The sequence below is a fragment of the Electrona antarctica genome, assembly GCF_951216825.1.
Source record: "Electrona antarctica genome assembly, chromosome: 17".
NCBI lineage: Eukaryota > Metazoa > Chordata > Actinopteri > Myctophiformes > Myctophidae > Electrona > Electrona antarctica.
This window is the reverse complement of record NC_136798.1, coordinates 355965-375180: the sequence shown is the minus strand read 5'-3', so window position 1 is coordinate 375180 and position 19216 is coordinate 355965. Positions and strand designations below refer to the sequence as shown.

At 50.7% G+C, this 19216-nt stretch overlaps 1 protein-coding gene across 1 annotated transcript in view; it reads left to right on the top strand.

Moving 5' to 3' along the window:
- LOC306940546 (kinesin-like protein KIF26A) overlaps positions 1-19216 on the top strand; it is a gene marked incomplete at both ends in the record, with an annotated part of 128181 nt that overhangs the window by 80919 nt on the left and 28046 nt on the right. The window contains 7 exons of the mRNA XM_079525643.1: positions 5791-6149; positions 10128-10273; positions 12191-12198; positions 15069-15228; positions 15850-16012; positions 16235-16572; positions 17269-17995. Coding sequence (XP_079381769.1) covers positions 5791-6149; positions 10128-10273; positions 12191-12198; positions 15069-15228; positions 15850-16012; positions 16235-16572; positions 17269-17995 — 1901 coding nt within the window. The remainder of the gene's footprint in view (positions 1-5790; positions 6150-10127; positions 10274-12190; positions 12199-15068; positions 15229-15849; positions 16013-16234; positions 16573-17268; positions 17996-19216) is intronic.

Genomic DNA, 19216 nt, shown 5'->3' with positions numbered 1-19216 from the left:
GTACAGGCTCTCAGTCTACTGGAATCTTCATGAACCCAGAAATGGTGATTAGTATAAACTTCTTCTAACATCTTCTAAGCCTATAGATTTGAATCATAACAGTTTATACTAACCAACATTTCTGGGTCTAACATGGGACTTATGGGAGCTTCCAGTAGACAAACTCGAACATAAGCACAAGTTAACCCATTCTGACCTGAGATCAGATGCTAAAAATGTCTTCTACATCCTGACAGTTTTCTGAAAAAGCCATGTTTCTATGTCAGTTTTATTTCCTTTGTCTTTCCCCATTTATATTTTAACATGTCCGGAATAAATCAATGAATGAATGAAATCTTCTTCTCCTCCTCCTCCTCCTTCCTCGGTGGTGTTCCCTCAAAGTCTTCTTCTCCTCCTCCTCCTCCTTCCTCGGTGGTGTTCCCTCAAAGTCTTCTTCTCCTCCTCCTCCTCCTTCCTCCGTGGTGTTCCCTCAAAGTCTTCTCCTCCTCCTCCTCCTCCTTCCTCCGTGGTGTTCCCTCAAAGTCTTCTTCTCCTCCTCCTCCTCCTTCCTCCGTGGTGTTCCCTCAAAGTCTTCTTCTCCTCCTCCTCCTCCTTCCTCGGTGGTGTTCCCTCCTCCTCCTCCTTCCTCGGTGGTGTTCCCTCCTCCTCCTCCTTCCTCGGTGGTGTTCCCTCAAAGTCAAAGTCAAAGTCTTCTTCTCCTCCTCCTCCTCCTTCCTCCGTGGTGTTCCCTCAAAGTCTTCTTCTCCTCCTCCTCCTCCTTCCTCGGTGGTGTTCCCTCAAAGTCTTCTTCTCCTCCTCCTCCTCCTTCCTCGGTGGTGTTCCCTCAAAGTCTTCTTCTCCTCCTCCTCCTCCTTCCTCGGTGGTGTTCCCTCAAAGTCTTCTTCTCCTCCTCCTCCTCCTTCCTCGGTGGTGTTCCCTCAAAGTCTTCTTCTCCTCCTCCTCCTCCTTCCTCGGTGGTGTTCCCTCAAAGTCTTCTTCTCCTCCTCCTCCTCCTTCCTCGGTGGTGTTCCCTCAAAGTCTTCTTCTCCTCCTCCTCCTCCTTCCTCCGTGGTGTTCCCTCAAAGTCTTCTCCTCCTCCTCCTCCTCCTTCCTCCGTGGTGTTCCCTCAAAGTCTTCTTCTCCTCCTCCTCCTCCTTCCTCCGTGGTGTTCCCTCAAAGTCTTCTTCTCCTCCTCCTCCTCCTTCCTCGGTGGTGTTCCCTCCTCCTCCTCCTTCCTCGGTGGTGTTCCCTCCTCCTCCTCCTTCCTCGGTGGTGTTCCCTCCTCCTCCTCCTTCCTCCGTGGTGTTCCCTCAAAGTCAAAGTCAAAGTCTTCTTCTCCTCCTCCTCCTCCTTCCTCCGTGGTGTTCCCTCAAAGTCTTCTTCTCCTCCTCCTCCTCCTTCCTCGGTGGTGTTCCCTCAAAGTCTTCTTCTCCTCCTCCTCCTCCTTCCTCCGTGGTGTTCCCTCAAAGTCTTCTTCTCCTCCTCCTCCTCCTTCCTCGGTGGTGTTCCCTCAAAGTCTTCTTCTCCTCCTCCTCCTCCTTCCTCGGTGGTGTTCCCTCAAAGTCTTCTCCTCCTCCTCCTCCTCCTCCTTCCTCCGTGGTGTTCCCTCCTCCTCCTCCTTCCTCCGTGGTGTTCCCTCAAAGTCTTCTTCTCCTCCTCCTCCTCCTTCCTCGGTGGTGTTCCCTCAAAGTCTTCTTCTCCTCCTCCTCCTCCTTCCTCCGTGGTGTTCCCTCAAAGTCTTCTTCTCCTCCTCCTCCTCCTTCCTCGGTGGTGTTCCCTCAAAGTCTTCTTCTCCTCCTCCTCCTCCTTCCTCGGTGGTGTTCCCTCAAAGTCTTCTCCTCCTCCTCCTCCTCCTCCTTCCTCCGTGGTGTTCCCTCCTCCTCCTCCTTCCTCCGTGGTGTTCCCTCAAAGTCTTCTCCTCCTCCTCCTCCTCCTCCTTCCTCGGTGGTGTTCCCTCCTCCTCCTCCTTCCTCGGTGGTGTTCCCTCCTCCTCCTCCTCCTCCTTCCTCCGTGGTGTTCCCTCCTCCTCCTCCTTCCTCCGTGGTGTTCCCTCAAAGTCTTCTCCTCCTCCTCCTCCTCCTCCTTCCTCGGTGGTGTTCCCTCCTCCTCCTCCTTCCTCGGTGGTGTTCCCTCCTCCTCCTCCTCCTTCCTCGGTGGTGTTCCCTCCTCCTCCTCCTCCTTCCTCGGTGGTGTTCCCTCCTCCTCCTCCTCCTTCCTCGGTGGTGTTCCCTCAAAGTCAAAGTCATACGATGTGTCAAACACGTTAACGTTGGTACGTTACCCGCAGTGAAATTTGACCCATCTCTTGGAGCGGTGAGCTGCAGCCGTAACCTGACTCCGCCAGATGGGGCAGCAGAGAGTACCCTCCTGCTCCCATCTCTTGGAGCGGTGAGCTGCAGCCGTAACCTGACTCCGCCAGATGGGGCAGCAGAGAGTACCCTCCTGCTCCCATCTCTTGGAGCGGTGAGCTGCAGCCGTAACCTGACTCCGCCAGATGGGGCAGCAGAGAGTACCCTCCTGCTCCCATCTCTTGGAGCGGTGAGCTGCAGCCGTAACCTGACTCCGCCAGATGGGGCAGCAGAGAGTACCCTCCTGCTCCCATCTCTTGGAGCGGTGAGCTGCAGCCGTAACCTGACTCCGCCAGATGGGGCAGCAGAGAGTACCCTCCTGCTCCCATCTCTTGGAGCGGTGAGCTGCAGCCGTAACCTGACTCCGCCAGATGGGGCAGCAGAGAGTACCCTCCTGCTCCCATCTCTTGGAGCGGTGAGCTGCAGCCGTAACCTGACTCCGCCAGATGGGGCAGCAGAGAGTACCCTCCTGCTCCCATCTCTTGGAGCGGTGAGCTGCAGCCGTAACCTGACTCCGCCAGATGGGGCAGCAGAGAGTACCCTCCTGCTCCCATCTCTTGGAGCGGTGAGCTGCAGCCGTAACCTGACTCCGCCAGATGGGGCAGCAGAGAGTACCCTCCTGCTCCCATCTCTTGGAGCGGTGAGCTGCAGCCGTAACCTGACTCCGCCAGATGGGGCAGCAGAGAGTACCCTCCTGCTCCCATCTCTTGGAGCGGTGAGCTGCAGCCGTAACCTGACTCCGCCAGATGGGGCAGCAGAGAGTACCCTCCTGCTCCCATCTCTTGGAGCGGTGAGCTGCAGCCGTAACCTGACTCCGCCAGATGGGGCAGCAGAGAGTACCCTCCTGCTCCCATCTCTTGGAGCGGTGAGCTGCAGCCGTAACCTGACTCCGCCAGATGGGGCAGCAGAGAGTACCCTCCTGCTCCCATCTCTTGGAGCGGTGAGCTGCAGCCGTAACCTGACTCCGCCAGATGGGGCAGCAGAGAGTACCCTCCTGCTCCCATCTCTTGGAGCGGTGAGCTGCAGCCGTAACCTGACTCCGCCAGATGGGGCAGCAGAGAGTACCCTCCTGCTCCCATCTCTTGGAGCGGTGAGCTGCAGCCGTAACCTGACTCCGCCAGATGGGGCAGCAGAGAGTACCCTCCTGCTCCCATCTCTTGGAGCGGTGAGCTGCAGCCGTAACCTGACTCCGCCAGATGGGGCAGCAGAGAGTACCCTCCTGCTCCCATCTCTTGGAGCGGTGAGCTGCAGCCGTAACCTGACTCCGCCAGATGGGGCAGCAGAGAGTACCCTCCTGCTCCCATCTCTTGGAGCGGTGAGCTGCAGCCGTAACCTGACTCCGCCAGATGGGGCAGCAGAGAGTACCCTCCTGCTCCCATCTCTTGGAGCGGTGAGCTGCAGCCGTAACCTGACTCCGCCAGATGGGGCAGCAGAGAGTACCCTCCTGCTCCCATCTCTTGGAGCGGTGAGCTGCAGCCGTAACCTGACTCCGCCAGATGGGGCAGCAGAGAGTACCCTCCTGCTCCCATCTCTTGGAGCGGTGAGCTGCAGCCGTAACCTGACTCCGCCAGATGGGGCAGCAGAGAGTACCCTCCTGCTCCCATCTCTTGGAGCGGTGAGCTGCAGCCGTAACCTGACTCCGCCAGATGGGGCAGCAGAGAGTACCCTCCTGCTCCCATCTCTTGGAGCGGTGAGCTGCAGCCGTAACCTGACTCCGCCAGATGGGGCAGCAGAGAGTACCCTCCTGCTCCCATCTCTTGGAGCGGTGAGCTGCAGCCGTAACCTGACTCCGCCAGATGGGGCAGCAGAGAGTACCCTCCTGCTCCCATCTCTTGGAGCGGTGAGCTGCAGCCGTAACCTGACTCCGCCAGATGGGGCAGCAGAGAGTACCCTCCTGCTCCCATCTCTTGGAGCGGTGAGCTGCAGCCGTAACCTGACTCCGCCAGATGGGGCAGCAGAGAGTACCCTCCTGCTCCCATCTCTTGGAGCGGTGAGCTGCAGCCGTAACCTGACTCCGCCAGATGGGGCAGCAGAGAGTACCCTCCTGCTCCCATCTCTTGGAGCGGTGAGCTGCAGCCGTAACCTGACTCCGCCAGATGGGGCAGCAGAGAGTACCCTCCTGCTCCCATCTCTTGGAGCGGTGAGCTGCAGCCGTAACCTGACTCCGCCAGATGGGGCAGCAGAGAGTACCCTCCTGCTCCCATCTCTTGGAGCGGTGAGCTGCAGCCGTAACCTGACTCCGCCAGATGGGGCAGCAGAGAGTACCCTCCTGCTCCCATCTCTTGGAGCGGTGAGCTGCAGCCGTAACCTGACTCCGCCAGATGGGGCAGCAGAGAGTACCCTCCTGCTCCCATCTCTTGGAGCGGTGAGCTGCAGCCGTAACCTGACTCCGCCAGATGGGGCAGCAGAGAGTACCCTCCTGCTCCCATCTCTTGGAGCGGTGAGCTGCAGCCGTAACCTGACTCCGCCAGATGGGGCAGCAGAGAGTACCCTCCTGCTCCCATCTCTTGGAGCGGTGAGCTGCAGCCGTAACCTGACTCCGCCAGATGGGGCAGCAGAGAGTACCCTCCTGCTCCCATCTCTTGGAGCGGTGAGCTGCAGCCGTAACCTGACTCCGCCAGATGGGGCAGCAGAGAGTACCCTCCTGCTCCCATCTCTTGGAGCGGTGAGCTGCAGCCGTAACCTGACTCCGCCAGATGGGGCAGCAGAGAGTACCCTCCTGCTCCCATCTCTTGGAGCGGTGAGCTGCAGCCGTAACCTGACTCCGCCAGATGGGGCAGCAGAGAGTACCCTCCTGCTCCCATCTCTTGGAGCGGTGAGCTGCAGCCGTAACCTGACTCCGCCAGATGGGGCAGCAGAGAGTACCCTCCTGCTCCCATCTCTTGGAGCGGTGAGCTGCAGCCGTAACCTGACTCCGCCAGATGGGGCAGCAGAGAGTACCCTCCTGCTCCCATCTCTTGGAGCGGTGAGCTGCAGCCGTAACCTGACTCCGCCAGATGGGGCAGCAGAGAGTACCCTCCTGCTCCCATCTGGGAACTCTCAGGCAGACTTGATGCTCCGGCCACAAAATGGCCTGGCCAATCAGCGGCAGCTAGAGGCGGGATCAAGGCAGCACTGTGTATGCTTGATCCCGCCTCTAGCTGCCGCTGATTGGCCAGGCCGTTTTGTGGCCGGAGCATCAAGTCTGCCTGAGAGTTCCCAGATGGGAGCAGGAGGGGGGAACCCAGTGTACTCTCTGCTGCCCCATCTGGCGGAGTCAGGTTACTGCAGCCGTGCCGCTCTCTGGAATAATTTGATTAGTTGATTTGACCCCCCAATCCAACCCATTGAGTGCCATAAGCAGGGAGGGCATTGGGTCCCATTTTTACAGTCTTTGGTATGACCCGGCCGGGGATCGAACCCCCGACCTCCCAGTCTCAGGGCGGACGCTCTGACCACACGGCCACCGTCTGCTCCTCCTCAGGGAAGAGCTACACCATGCTGGGGCGGGAGTGCTCCACCCAGAGCCTGGGGGTGACGCCCACGGCCGTGGCGTGGCTCTACCGCGTCATGGAGGAGAGGAGGGAGCGCTGCGGCGCCTCCTACAGCGTGCACGTGTCCTCCGTGGAGATCAGCGGCCGGGAGGAGAGGCTGACGGACCTGCTGGCTCACCTGGGAGGAGGAGACGGAGCCTCTGGAGCCTCCACCTCCTATAGAGACACCTCTGGAGCCTCCACCTCCTATAGAGACACCTCTGGAGCCTCCACCTCCCATAGAGACACCTCTACCTCCTCCTCCTCACAGGGAGTGCTCCTCAGAGAAGACCCCGTGTCTGGTTCTCAGGTCAGTGTTGACCCATTCTGGGCGGGAACCCCTTTTTGGTGTTTTAAGCATTATGTTATACTTTAGCTATTGAAAAATAGCATATCGACAAGCTCATAGCGCGCCACCGAGTGCCGCGCTATGAGCTTGTAGGTCTGCTATTTTTGAAAAATCTTGAAAATGTCGCGCAAATCTTTGAATATATATTCTTTCAGAGCGAATGTGTTTTACTCAAATCTTTGCTTCTGGGGTTCCTGGAACAACATATTTTCAGATGCGGGCCGGGGGCGGGGCCAATTACATATCATTACTGGGGGCCAATTACATATCATTACTGGGGGCCAATTACATATCATTACTGGGGGCCAATTACATATCATTACTGGGGGCCAATTACATATCATTACTGGGGGCCAATTACATATCAATACTGGGGTCCAATTACATATCATTACTGGGGGCCAATTACATATCATTACTGGGGGCCAATTACATATCATTACTGGGGGCCAATTACATATCATTACTGGGGGCCAATTACATATCATTACTGGGGTACTGGGGGCCAATTACATATCATTACTGGGGGCCAATTACACATCATTACTGGGGGCCAATTACATATCATTACTGGGGGCCAATTACACATCATTACTGGGGTCCAATTACATATCATTACTGGGGGCCAATTACATATCATTACTGGGGTCCAATTACATATCATGTATGGGGTCCAATTACATATCATTACTGGGGGCCAATTACACATCATTACTGGGGTCCAATTACATATCATTACTGGGTGCCAATTACATATCATTACTGGGGGCCAATTACACATCATTAATGGGGTCCAATTACACATCATTACTGGGGGGCAATTACATATTACTGGGGGCCAATTACATATCATTACTGGGGGCCAATTACATATCATTACTGGGGTCCAATTACATATCATTACTGGGGTCCAATTACATATCATTACTGGGGTCCAATTACATATCATTACTGGGGGCCAATTACACATCATTACTGGGGTCCAATTACATATCATTACTGGGTGCCAATTACATATCATTACTGGGGGCCAATTACACATCATTAATGGGGTCCAATTACACATCATTACTGGGGGCCAATTACACATCATTACTGGGGGCCAATTACATATCATTACTGGGGGCCAATTACATATCATTACTGGGGTCCAATTACATATCATTACTGGGGTCCAATTACATATCATTACTGGGGTCCAATTACATATCATTACTGGGGGCCAATTACATATCATTACAGGGGGCCAATTACATATTACTGGGGTCCAATTACATATCATTACTGGGGTCCAATTACATATCATTTCTGGGGTCCAATTACACATCATTACTGGGGGCCAATTACATATTACTGGGGTCCAATTACATATCATTACTGGGGTCCAATTACATATCATTTCTGGGGTCCAATTACATATCATTACTGGGGGCCAATTACATATCATTACTGGGGGCCAATTACACATCATTACTGGGGTCTAATTACACATCATTACTGGGGGCCAATTACATATCATTACTGGGGGCCAATTACACATCATTACTGGGGGCCAATTACATATCATTACTGGGGGCCAATTACATATCATTACTGGGGGCCAATTACACATCATTACTGGGGTCCAATTACACATCATTACTGGGGGCCAATTACACATCATTACTGGGGGCCAATTACACATCATTACTGGGGTCCAATTACATATCATTACTGGGTGCCAATTACACATCATTACTGGGGGCCAATTACACATCATTACTGGGGTCCAATTACACATCATTACTGGGGGCCAATTACATATTACTGGGGGCCAATTACATATCATTACTGGGTGCCAATTACACATCATTACTGGGGTCCAATTACACATCATTACTGGGGCCAATTACATATCATTACTGGGGTCCAATTACATATAATTACTGGGGGCCAATTACATATCATTTCTGGGGGCCAATTACATATCATTTCTGGGGTCCAATTACATATCATTACTGGGGGCCAATTACATATCATTACTGGGGTCCAATTACACATCATTACTGGGGTCTAATTACATATCATTACTGGGGGTCAATTACATATCATTACTGGGGGCCAATTACATATCATTACTGGGGGCCAATTACATATCATTACTGGGGTCCAATTACATATCATTACTGGGGGCCAATTACATATTACTGGGGGCCTATTACATATCATTACTGGGGTCCAATTACATATCATTACTGGGGTCCAATTACATATCATTACTGGGGGCCAATTACATATCATTACTGGGGGCCAATTACACATCATTACTGGGGGCCAATTACATATCATTACTGGGGTCCAATTACATATAATTACTGGGGGCCAATTACATATCATTTCTGGGGGCCAATTACATATCATTTCTGGGGTCCAATTACATATCATTACTGGGGGCCAATTACATATCATTACTGGGGTCCAATTACACATCATTACTGGGGTCTAATTACATATCATTACTGGGGGTCAATTACATATCATTACTGGGGGCCAATTACATATCATTACTGGGGGCCAATTACATATCATTACTGGGGTCCAATTACATATCATTACTGGGGGCCAATTACACATCATTACTGGGGGCCAATTACATATCATTACTGGGGGCCAATTACATATCATTACTGGGGGCCAATTACATATTACTGGGGTCCAATTACATATCATTACTGGGGGCCAATTACACATCATTACTGGGGGCCAATTACATATCATTACTGGGGTCCAATTACATATCATTACTGGGGGCCAATTACACATCATTACTGGGGGCCAATTACATATCATTACTGGGGGCCAATTACACATCATTACTGGGGGCCAATTACATATCATTACAGGGGGCCAATTACACATCATTACTGAGGGCCAATTACACATCATTACTGGGGGCCAATTACATATCATTACTGGGGTCCAATTACATATCATTACTGGGGTCCAATTACATATCATTACAGGGGGCCAATTACATATCATTACTGGGGGCCAATTACATATCATTACTGGGGGCCAATTACACATCATTACTGGGGGCCAATTACACATTACTGGGGGCCAATTACATATTACTGGGGGCCAATTACACATCATTACTGGGGGCCAATTACATATCATTACTGGGGGCCAATTACACATCATTACTGGGGGCCAATTACATATCATTACTGGGGGCCAATTACACATCATTACTGGGGGCCAATTACACATCATTACTGGGGGCCAATTACACATCATTACTGGAGGCCAATTACACATCATTACTGGGGGCCAATTACACATCATTACTGGGGTCCAAATACACATCATTACTGGGGGCCAATTACATATCATTACTGGGGGCCAATTACATATCATTACTGGGGGCCTGGGCTCTCCTCTGTGACGCGCAAGAGTGAGACGTCATCGAAAAACTCCCTCCTCTGTTTAGCTGATGAAAACGAAAATCTTAAAACGTTCATAACTCGCGATCTAAATCATCCCGTCTTTTTATGAAAAAAGATCCTGTGTTAGACGGCACTCCGCGGTCCAGTCGCTAGTCTCGATAGATTTATTCTTGTCTCCCGTCGATCGACTCTAGAGTGCTGTGGCTATTGTTAGCTGCTACACACACATCATGAACTTCCGCCGGTCCGTCCGGAAAAGGCGTCCGTGTTTATAAATCGACTGGGCGCATGAATGTAATGGATTAAATAGTTCCGGGCAATTAATGTGTTAACAGTTTGCAGAATTACAGTACATTTCAAGCACAAACTCTATATAGCAAAAAAACAAGAATTCATCATAGAATCAAGCATTCAACCAAGCCGTGTAATCGTCAATAAACATTAATGATCATGATTCATGACTGCCCTTATTTGTGTGTCGTGTGTTGTCGTTGTGTGTGTGTGCGTATAGCTCCAGAACCAGTGTGTGTTGCGCGCGGCCACGGCGGAGCGGGCAGCCTTCCTATTGGACGAGGCGTTGGCGAGGAGGAGCAGCAGACCTCCGTGTGAGGAGGAGACCACCAGGAGGAACTCCCACTTCCTGTTCACCCTGACGCTGCACCAGGAGAACACACACACACACACACACAGCAGCAAGACATGTAAGCACGCACACACACACACACACACACACACACACACACACACACACACACACACACACACACACACAGCAGCAAGACATGTAAGAACACACACACACACACACACACACACACACACACACAGCAGCAAGACATGTAAGAACACACACACACACACACAGCAGCAAGACATGTAAGAACACACGCACGCACGCACGCACGCACGCACGCACGCACGCACGCACGCACGCACGCACACACACACACACACACACACACAGCAAGACATGTAAGAACACACACACACGCTGTCGGTACACGGTGCGTGTGTGTTTTGAGTCATTAGTAATGTAATTGTGGCGACATTGAGCAGGTAGAAGTTATCATGACCTAATTAAGGTCTGCTAATTAATTAACGACCCATGCATTGTTATTAAGTGCTGACTCATCATTAGTCACTGTAATCATTAACGTACCTAAGGCCCCGTGTCCACTGGCGCTCGCCTACAAGCTCTTCCACCTGGCCCAGGTGGAAATGATGGTAAAAAACTCAAAGTATTTGTCCCCTAGGTTTCTGTCTAAAGTATGGGAGAGCGTCTGGGAACTCAGATTATATCTAACGTAATGGGATTTATATCCATTTATTTTTTTCATCAGGAGAAAGCTGCCCATGGTTGTAATATTAACCCATTTACCGCTACCATTATTAAATCCCTCCGTCGCGGTCTGCCAGGGTTTTATCGCCCGCAACACTTACTTTGAAGAGCCAAATATCCGTAATCGCATTTTACTATGAAACCATTCCGTGTGTTGACGAAGCTGGTGCTTGTTCTCTCGGTCGGTGGTGGAAAAAGTGGACCGCGAGTATCACAGCGCCTGCTACAGGCCGTTGAAAACGCTTGTCTGGGACAAAGCGACCCCTCCAATGTCGCTTCTGGAGATACATCCGTCTGAAAACAGAGCAGGCGATGTAAGTGGGTCCCCATGGACCCCCCTGGGGACCCCCTGGAACCCCGCCCCCTACCCATGGACCCCCCTGTGGACCCACTGGAACCCCGCCCCCTACCCATGGACCCCCCTGTGGACCACCTGGAACCCCGCCCCCTACCCATGGACCCCCCTGTGGACCCCCTGGAACCCCGCCCCCTACCCATGGACCCCCCTGTGGACCCACTGGAACCCCGCCCCCTACCCATGGACCCCCCTGGGGACCCCCCTGGAACCCCGCCCCCTACCCATGGACCCCCCTGTGGACCCCCTGGAACCCCGCCCATGGACCCCCCTGTGGACCCCCTGGAAGCCCGCCCCCTACCCATGGACCCCCCTGTGGACCCCCTGGAACCCCGCCCCCTACCCATGGACCCCCCTGGGGGTCCCCGGACCCCACTTTGAGAACCACTGCGCTAGGGTTCATGTGGTTAATGAGATTCATGTGGATTGGCTGATGGAGCTTAACGAGGCAGGAAGGGAGGGGTTGATTCGCTGACAACCTGTCACTGTGGTGGCCATTATTATTTACGTCCTTGGTAAATGATCGTGTGTGTGTGTGTGTGTGTGTGTGTGTGTGTGTGTGTGTGTGTGTGTGTGTGTGTGTGTGTGTGTGTGTGTGTGTGTGTGTGTGTGTGTGTGTGTGTGTGTGTGTGTGTGCGTGCGTGCGAGTGAGCGCATGTGTGTGTGCCTGTGCGCGCGCGTGTGAATGGTGCTGACGATAGTGCTGCATTTATAATAAATCACAAGTTCATTTCTCATAACTTCATGCAGGGGGGTGTGTGTGTGTGTGCGTGTGTGCGTGCGTGCGTGCGTGCGTGCGTGTGTGCGTGTGTTTCACCTTGAATTATTCGCACAGACTTTATGGTGCCAAGGTGACCTGCTGCAGGTTGTGATGTCACAGTCTGCAAAGTAACACTGATTAGAGAGAGAGACAGAAATGAACATAATTCGTTGCTGTCGGGCGGAAACCTCATAACTCCATTTTGTAGGTGTTTAGATTTGTTTTGGCATAAATCAGTGCTATTGAACACCCTTTACGTCTGTCTGTTGTTTCATAAATCAGTGCTGTTGAACACCCTTTACGTCTGTGTGTTGTTTCATAAATCAGTGCTGTTGAACACCCTTTACGTCTGTGTGTTGTTTCATAAATCAGTGCTGTTGAACACCCTTTACGTCTGTGTGTTGTTTCATAAATCAGTGCTATTGAACACCCTTTACGTCTGTGTGTTGTTTCATAAATCAGTGCTGTTGAACACCCTTTACGTCTGTCTGTTGTTTCATAAATCAGTGCTGTTGAACACCCTTTACGTCTGTGTGTTGTTTCATAAATCAGTGCTATTGAACACCCTTTACGTCTGTGTGTTGTTTCATAAATCAGTGCTGTTGAACACCCTTTACGTCTGTCTGTTGTTTCATAAATCAGTGCTGTTGAACACCCTTTACGTCTGTGTGTTGTTTCATAAATCAGTGCTGTTGAACACCCTTTACGTCTGTCTGTTGTTTCATAAATCAGTGCTGTTGAACACCCTTTACGTCTGTGTGTTGTTTCATAAATCAGTGCTGTTGAACACCCTTTACGTCTGTGTGTTGTTTCATAAATCAGTGCTGTTGAACACCCTTTACGTCTGTGTGTTGTTTCATAAATCAGTGCTATTGAACACCCTTTACGTCTGTGTGTTGTTTCATAAATCAGTGCTGTTGAACACCCTTTACGTCTGTCTGTTGTTTCATAAATCAGTGCTGTTGAACACCCTTTACGTCTGTGTGTTGTTTCATAAATCAGTGCTATTGAACACCCTTTACGTCTGTGTGTTGTTTCATAAATCAGTGCTGTTGAACACCCTTTACGTCTGTCTGTTGTTTCATAAATCAGTGCTGTTGAACACCCTTTACGTCTGTGTGTTGTTTCATAAATCAGTGCTGTTGAACACCCTTTACGTCTGTCTGTTGTTTCATAAATCAGTGCTGTTGAACACCCTTTACGTCTGTGTGTTGTTTCATAAATCAGTGCTGTTGAACACCCTTTACGTCTGTGTGTTGTTTCATAAATCAGTGCTGTTGAACACCCTTTACGTCTGTGTGTTGTTTCATAAATCAGTGCTATTGAACACCCTTTACGTCTGTGTGTTGTTTCATAAATCAGTGCTGTTGAACACCCTTTACGTCTGTCTGTTGTTTCATAAATCAGTGCTGTTGAACACCCTTTACGTCTGTGTGTTGTTTCATAAATCAGTGCTATTGAACACCCTTTACGTCTGTGTGTTGTTTCATAAATCAGTGCTGTTGAACACCCTTTACGTCTGTCTGTTGTTTCATAAATCAGTGCTGTTGAACACCCTTTACGTCTGTGTGTTGTTTCATAAATCAGTGCTGTTGAACACCCTTTACGTCTGTCTGTTGTTTCATAAATCAGTGCTGTTGAACACCCTTTACGTCTGTGTGTTGTTTCATAAATCAGTGCTGTTGAACACCCTTTACGTCTGTGTGTTGTTTCATAAATCAGTGCTGTTGAACACCCTTTACGTCTGTCTGTTGTTTCATAAATCAGTGCTGTTGAACACCCTTTACGTCTGTGTGTTGTTTAGAAAATATTGAACCAATGGAAAGTAGTAAAAAGTGCTTTGGACAAAACTCCATTGGACCCTTACAATGTCTGCTAAAGCAACTAACTTTACTAACTAATATAAAGTTACAACACCAAATTTGATGAGGCTGTATTGCTTTGTTTTAAAAAAATATAAGGTTTTCTTAATTTCCTGAAAAATGTATCTATATCTATATATCCACATATATATCCACATATATATATATAAAGTAAGTAAGATTAAGATTTAGAGAAGATTTTTACAGGTCTAGCAGTGATTCTCAACCTGTTTAAAAGGACCCTCAGTTTGACATGTACATCTACGGATAACTTAGAAACGTGACTTGGAAACGTGACTTGGAAACGTGACTTGGAAACTTGACTTGGAAACTTGACTTGGAAACTTGAATTGGAAACTTGACTTGAAAACTCGGATGGTGACAAATCATGACAACAAACACAATATATTTGTCCTAAACAAATAATTACAAAGAAGAAAAACAACAACAAAAAAGTGTTGTAACCTGCCCTTCTTTTCTTCTTTCTAATTATTTGTTCGGCCCAAAATAGTGTGTTTATTGTCATGATTTGTCACGATCCGAGTTGTCTTTGTCAGAGGCTTACAGGTCTTTAAATAAATACTTCTGGGTCCCTCGTCGTTCCGAAACAGGGCGGGACTGCGGGACTCTATTACTCTTCCGGTTTGAGGGAAAGGAAGGTCCGGTTTAGAGGGTTCTGGCCTGATGACTACAAAACAATGACTGGGGGACTTGTGTTATCCTTCTGGCTCCAATGTCTTCATAAATCAATCAATCAATTAAAGGAGTATTCAGTGATTTGGGTCATTTGGAAAACCTCCCCGGCCCGCCCCGGTAACAAGATGTGCACATGCACACACTACAGTGGGGGGGGACGCACGCAACAGGCCAACAGCACGCACACCCCGCTCGATCAGGATTGGCGGAAGGCCCCTCTCTATCCGTATTGGATGAAGGCTGGGCCACCTATAGCCGAAAACTACGTTTTTTTTACCCCAGGGGTTAACTGGGAGGAACTCCTTATATGGTCTAGTAGGGAGGATTATCACAACAAAACAAAAAAAGAAGTGATATTTGAATTAAGTGAAATCACTGAATATACCTTTAAAACAAGATCTCTCTCTCTCTCTCTCTCTCTCTCTCTCTCTCTCTCTCAGTGTCGGGAGGAAGTTCTCGCCTCCATCTGTTGGACCTGGGCAGTTGTGAGACAGACATCAGTGGGAGCAGAGACACAGGTGGAGGACACAGTCTGTCTCTGTCCGCCCTGGGGAACGTCCTGCTAGCCCTGGCTAATGGAGCTAAACATGTCCCTTACAGGTAATACTGTTAGCCATGGCTAATGGAGCTAAACATGTCATGTTAGCCCCATGCTAATAATAGAGCTAACCATGTCCTGTTAGCCCCATAGCTAATAGAGCTAACCATGTCCTGTTAGCCCCATAGCTAATAGAGCTAACCATGTCCTGTTAGCGAGTTTTTTATTCCTATGATGGGAGGGAATTTGGAGCGCTGTGATTGGTTGTCAGTGGAGTAGGAAGCGCTGGGTCTGTGTTTTGGACCGCACACAAGTGTTTATGCCTACTAGTACTCTATGACTAGTACTAACCCTATCTCTAACTCTAACCTAAACATAACCGCAAGCAGGGGAGCAACGCATCCCTCACCAACCTTAATCCAAAAACTATTAACGTACCCCTCACCAACCTTAATCCAAAAACTATTAAAAAATCCGCGGTAGTAAAAGATGTGGCGGAGCGGTAAAACGAGCGCTCCTAAACCTGAGCCACCCTAGGAATAAAAAACTAGCGTCCTGTTAGCCCCATGGATAATAGAGCTAACCATGTCCTGTTAGCCCCATGGCTAATGTGTCTCCTCCACTAGGGACAGTATAAGCTGACCATGCTGTAATGAGGTGGAATACCGTGTCTCCTCCACTAGGGACAGTAAGCTGACCATGCTGCTCCGGGAGGCTCTGGGTAATGTGAACTGTCGGACCGTCATGGTCGCCCACGTGTCCGACTCGCCCGCCAACTACATGGAGACTCTGACCACGGCGCAGCTGGCCTCGCGCATCCAGCGCATGAGGAAAAACAAGAGCAAGGTACCGCGCACGCACGCATGCACGCACGCACGCACGCACGCACGCACGCAACCACGCACACGCACGCACGCACACCACGACACCAGTCCAGCTGGTGCTCGTTGATGCTCGTTAATGGCAAGGCAATTATGTTTATGCATTTTGTTACCAATATTTTTGTACCTTATACTCTTCCAAAATTGTGACTATACTTATTTTCTCCCACCACTGTTTTCCCTCCAGTACGCGTCCAGCTCCTCGGGCGGGGACAGCTCCTGTGAGGAGGGGGGTCGTGGGGGGTCGGGCAGACCCTCCTCCTCTCACCTCCGACCGCTCCACCCGCGCACGGTGGCCCTGGACCCCGACACCCCTCCCCCGTTGCCCCCGAACTCCTCCTCCTCCGCAGCCGCTGGCGAGCGGGACTACTCGTCCAGCAGCGAGCAGTCGTGCGACACGGTCATCTACGTGGGCCCCGGGGGGGGCGCCGTGTCGGACCGGGACCTCAGTGACAACGAGGGCCCGCCCGCCTCCGTCCCCATCGTCCCCTCGCTCAACAAGAGGCTGAGGATCAGCCGCCCCAGGTCGGTCAGTCGGTCGGTCAGTCAGTCAGTCAGTCAGTCAGTCAGTCACTGAGGCCCCATTCACACTGGCAGCCAAATCCAGCCTGAATCAGATCTGAGCCACATCCAGATTGGAATCTGATTTGTTTAAATGAGTCATGTGACATGTTGGACATGTTGGATGTTTAAACCAATGTGATTTCAATCTCTATGTGGCACAGATCTGATTCAGGCTAGATTTGTCTGCCAGTGTAAATTGGGCCTAAGTCAGCCAGCCAGCCAGTCAGTCAGCCTTAAAATTGATTATTTGTTCTTATATCGATTCAATTATTAGTTTGATTACCTGTTTTCGTAATTTAGGCATTTAGAAGACCCTCTTAATCCAATTACAGTAAGCAAGGACAGCACATACGTGATCACACTACCGCGTCACACATACGTGATCACACTACCGCGTCACACAAAAGCATAAAAAGTAGCAGATCTGCGAGCTCGAAACGCGGCACGTGCCACGTTTGCTTGTGACCTTCTACGTAGATCTGCTGCTTTTGCAACTTTTCGGATTTTAATCCTGAAAGGTATTAACCATTTTGGACAAAAAATAATGAGATTTCCACCCGACGGAGACAAATTGACCGTTTATCAATTTCCCCTGTGACATATTAAACAAATTGAGTTCGTTTTAACTGTTTGTGTCTCCCCTACTGTCTGCTTCAGGCCGCGGTCTGACGGAGACCACTTGAAGTGCAACACGTTTGCGGAGCTCCAAGAGCGACTGACCTGCATCAACGGCAGCGAGGGTCCCTCCGGGGGGTCCACTGGGGGGTCCGCAGCGGCCGGGGGGTCCGCGGCGCCCGAGGGGTCCACTGGGTCCTCGGCAGAGGGTCCCGCTGGGCCCACTGGGACCACCACGGCAGAGCAGGGGAACAACGTCCAGGCCGCAGCAGCGAGCGCACAGACCGAGAGCACAGACTCTCCTCCTCCGCCTAAACCCGAGGAGCTCGCGGGTGGTACGGTCCCGACCCAAAGCACCACAACAACAACAACGACCTCCGACAGACAACCCGAGGAGCTGCAGGAACGTTCCACATCGCCCTCGTCCGCGGGAGGGGGGACGGGGGTCATCATCAACATCCCGACGTCCAAAAGGACGCGCGCCGACGGGGAGAAGGTTGCGGCGTCTCCCCTCGTCCCATCCCATCATCCAGGAGGTCTGGCCACCGTGAGGCCCAGCGCCGCCAGCAGGCGCTTATCAGCCCAGAGCCCTGCAGGGACGTCCCAGGAGGAGCCGCTGGCGGGCCTCGCCCCCAAACCCTTGGACTCTCCCTCCATACCGCGGGCCTCCCTCCGCACCCCTGCTGCTAGAGCGCCCCCTGTGGGGGACAGCGAGGGGTGTGCCGCCGCCGCCGTCGTTGGCGTCGGGGAGAGCTCTCACCCCGCGGAGGTGAGTCGTCTACGGGCTGCCCCTTTTTTTGGGATGGTGTCTTTAACCCATTCTGGGCCGGGAACCCCATTTGGTGTTTTAAACATCGTGTTATACTTTAGCTATTGAAAAATAGCAGATCTACAAGCTCGTAGGTCTGCTATTTTTGAAAAAAAATCGTGAAAATGTGGTGCAAATCTTTGAATATATATATTCTTTCAGAGCGAATGTTTTTAACGCATCTTTGCCTCTGGTGCAGGGCTCCCTGGAACAACATATTTTCAGATGGGGGTCTTTGAGAACCACTGACGTAGAAACATAGGGTTTTTCAGAAAACTGTCAGGATTTAGAATCATCGTCTAAGTGGGTTAACCGAAAAGCTTTCTGTTTTCACCACACACAAAAAAAAGCAGAATTAGTGACACTCTCTGATCTACAAACTCATTCCTGCCTGAGTAAAAGTATAGTATGTATTGTACGTTGAAACGGTTAACCGTTATACGCCCATACGTCGGTGGTGCACATTTTTGTCGAAGTTTTTATTTTTGCCACGGATACAGTACACATTCACATGGAGAGATAGCCCTGAATGAACATAACAGGTCTGTAACTATCGCGCATTATGGCGGAGCGTTACGCCAGGAGAGGAAGGTAATTATATTCCTTATGACGGAGCGTTACGCCAGGAGAGGAAGGTAATTATATTCCTTATGGCGGAGCGTTACGCCAGGAGAGGAAGGTAATTATATTCCTTATGGCGGAGCGTTACGCCAGGAGAGGAAGGTAATTATATTCCTTATGGCGGAGCGTTACGCCAGGAGAGGAAGGTAATTATATTCCTCATGACGGAGCGTTACGCCAGGAGAGGAAGGTAATTATATTCCTCATGACGGAGCGTTACGCCAGGAGAGGAAGGTAATTATATTCCTCATGACGGAGCGTTACGCCAGGAGAGGAAGGTAATTATATTCCTCATGACGGAGCGTTACGCCAGGAGAGGAAGGTAATTATATTCCTCATGACGGAGCGTTACGCCAGGAGAGGAAGGTAATTATATTCCTTATGACGGAGCGTTACGCCAGGAGAGGAAGGTAATTATATTCCTTATGGCGGCGCGTTACGCCAGGAGAGGAAGGTAATTATAGTCCTCATGACGGAGCGTTACGCCAGGAGAGAAAGGTAATTATATTCCTTATGGCGGAGCGTTACGCCAGGAGAGGAAGGTAATTATATTCCTTATGA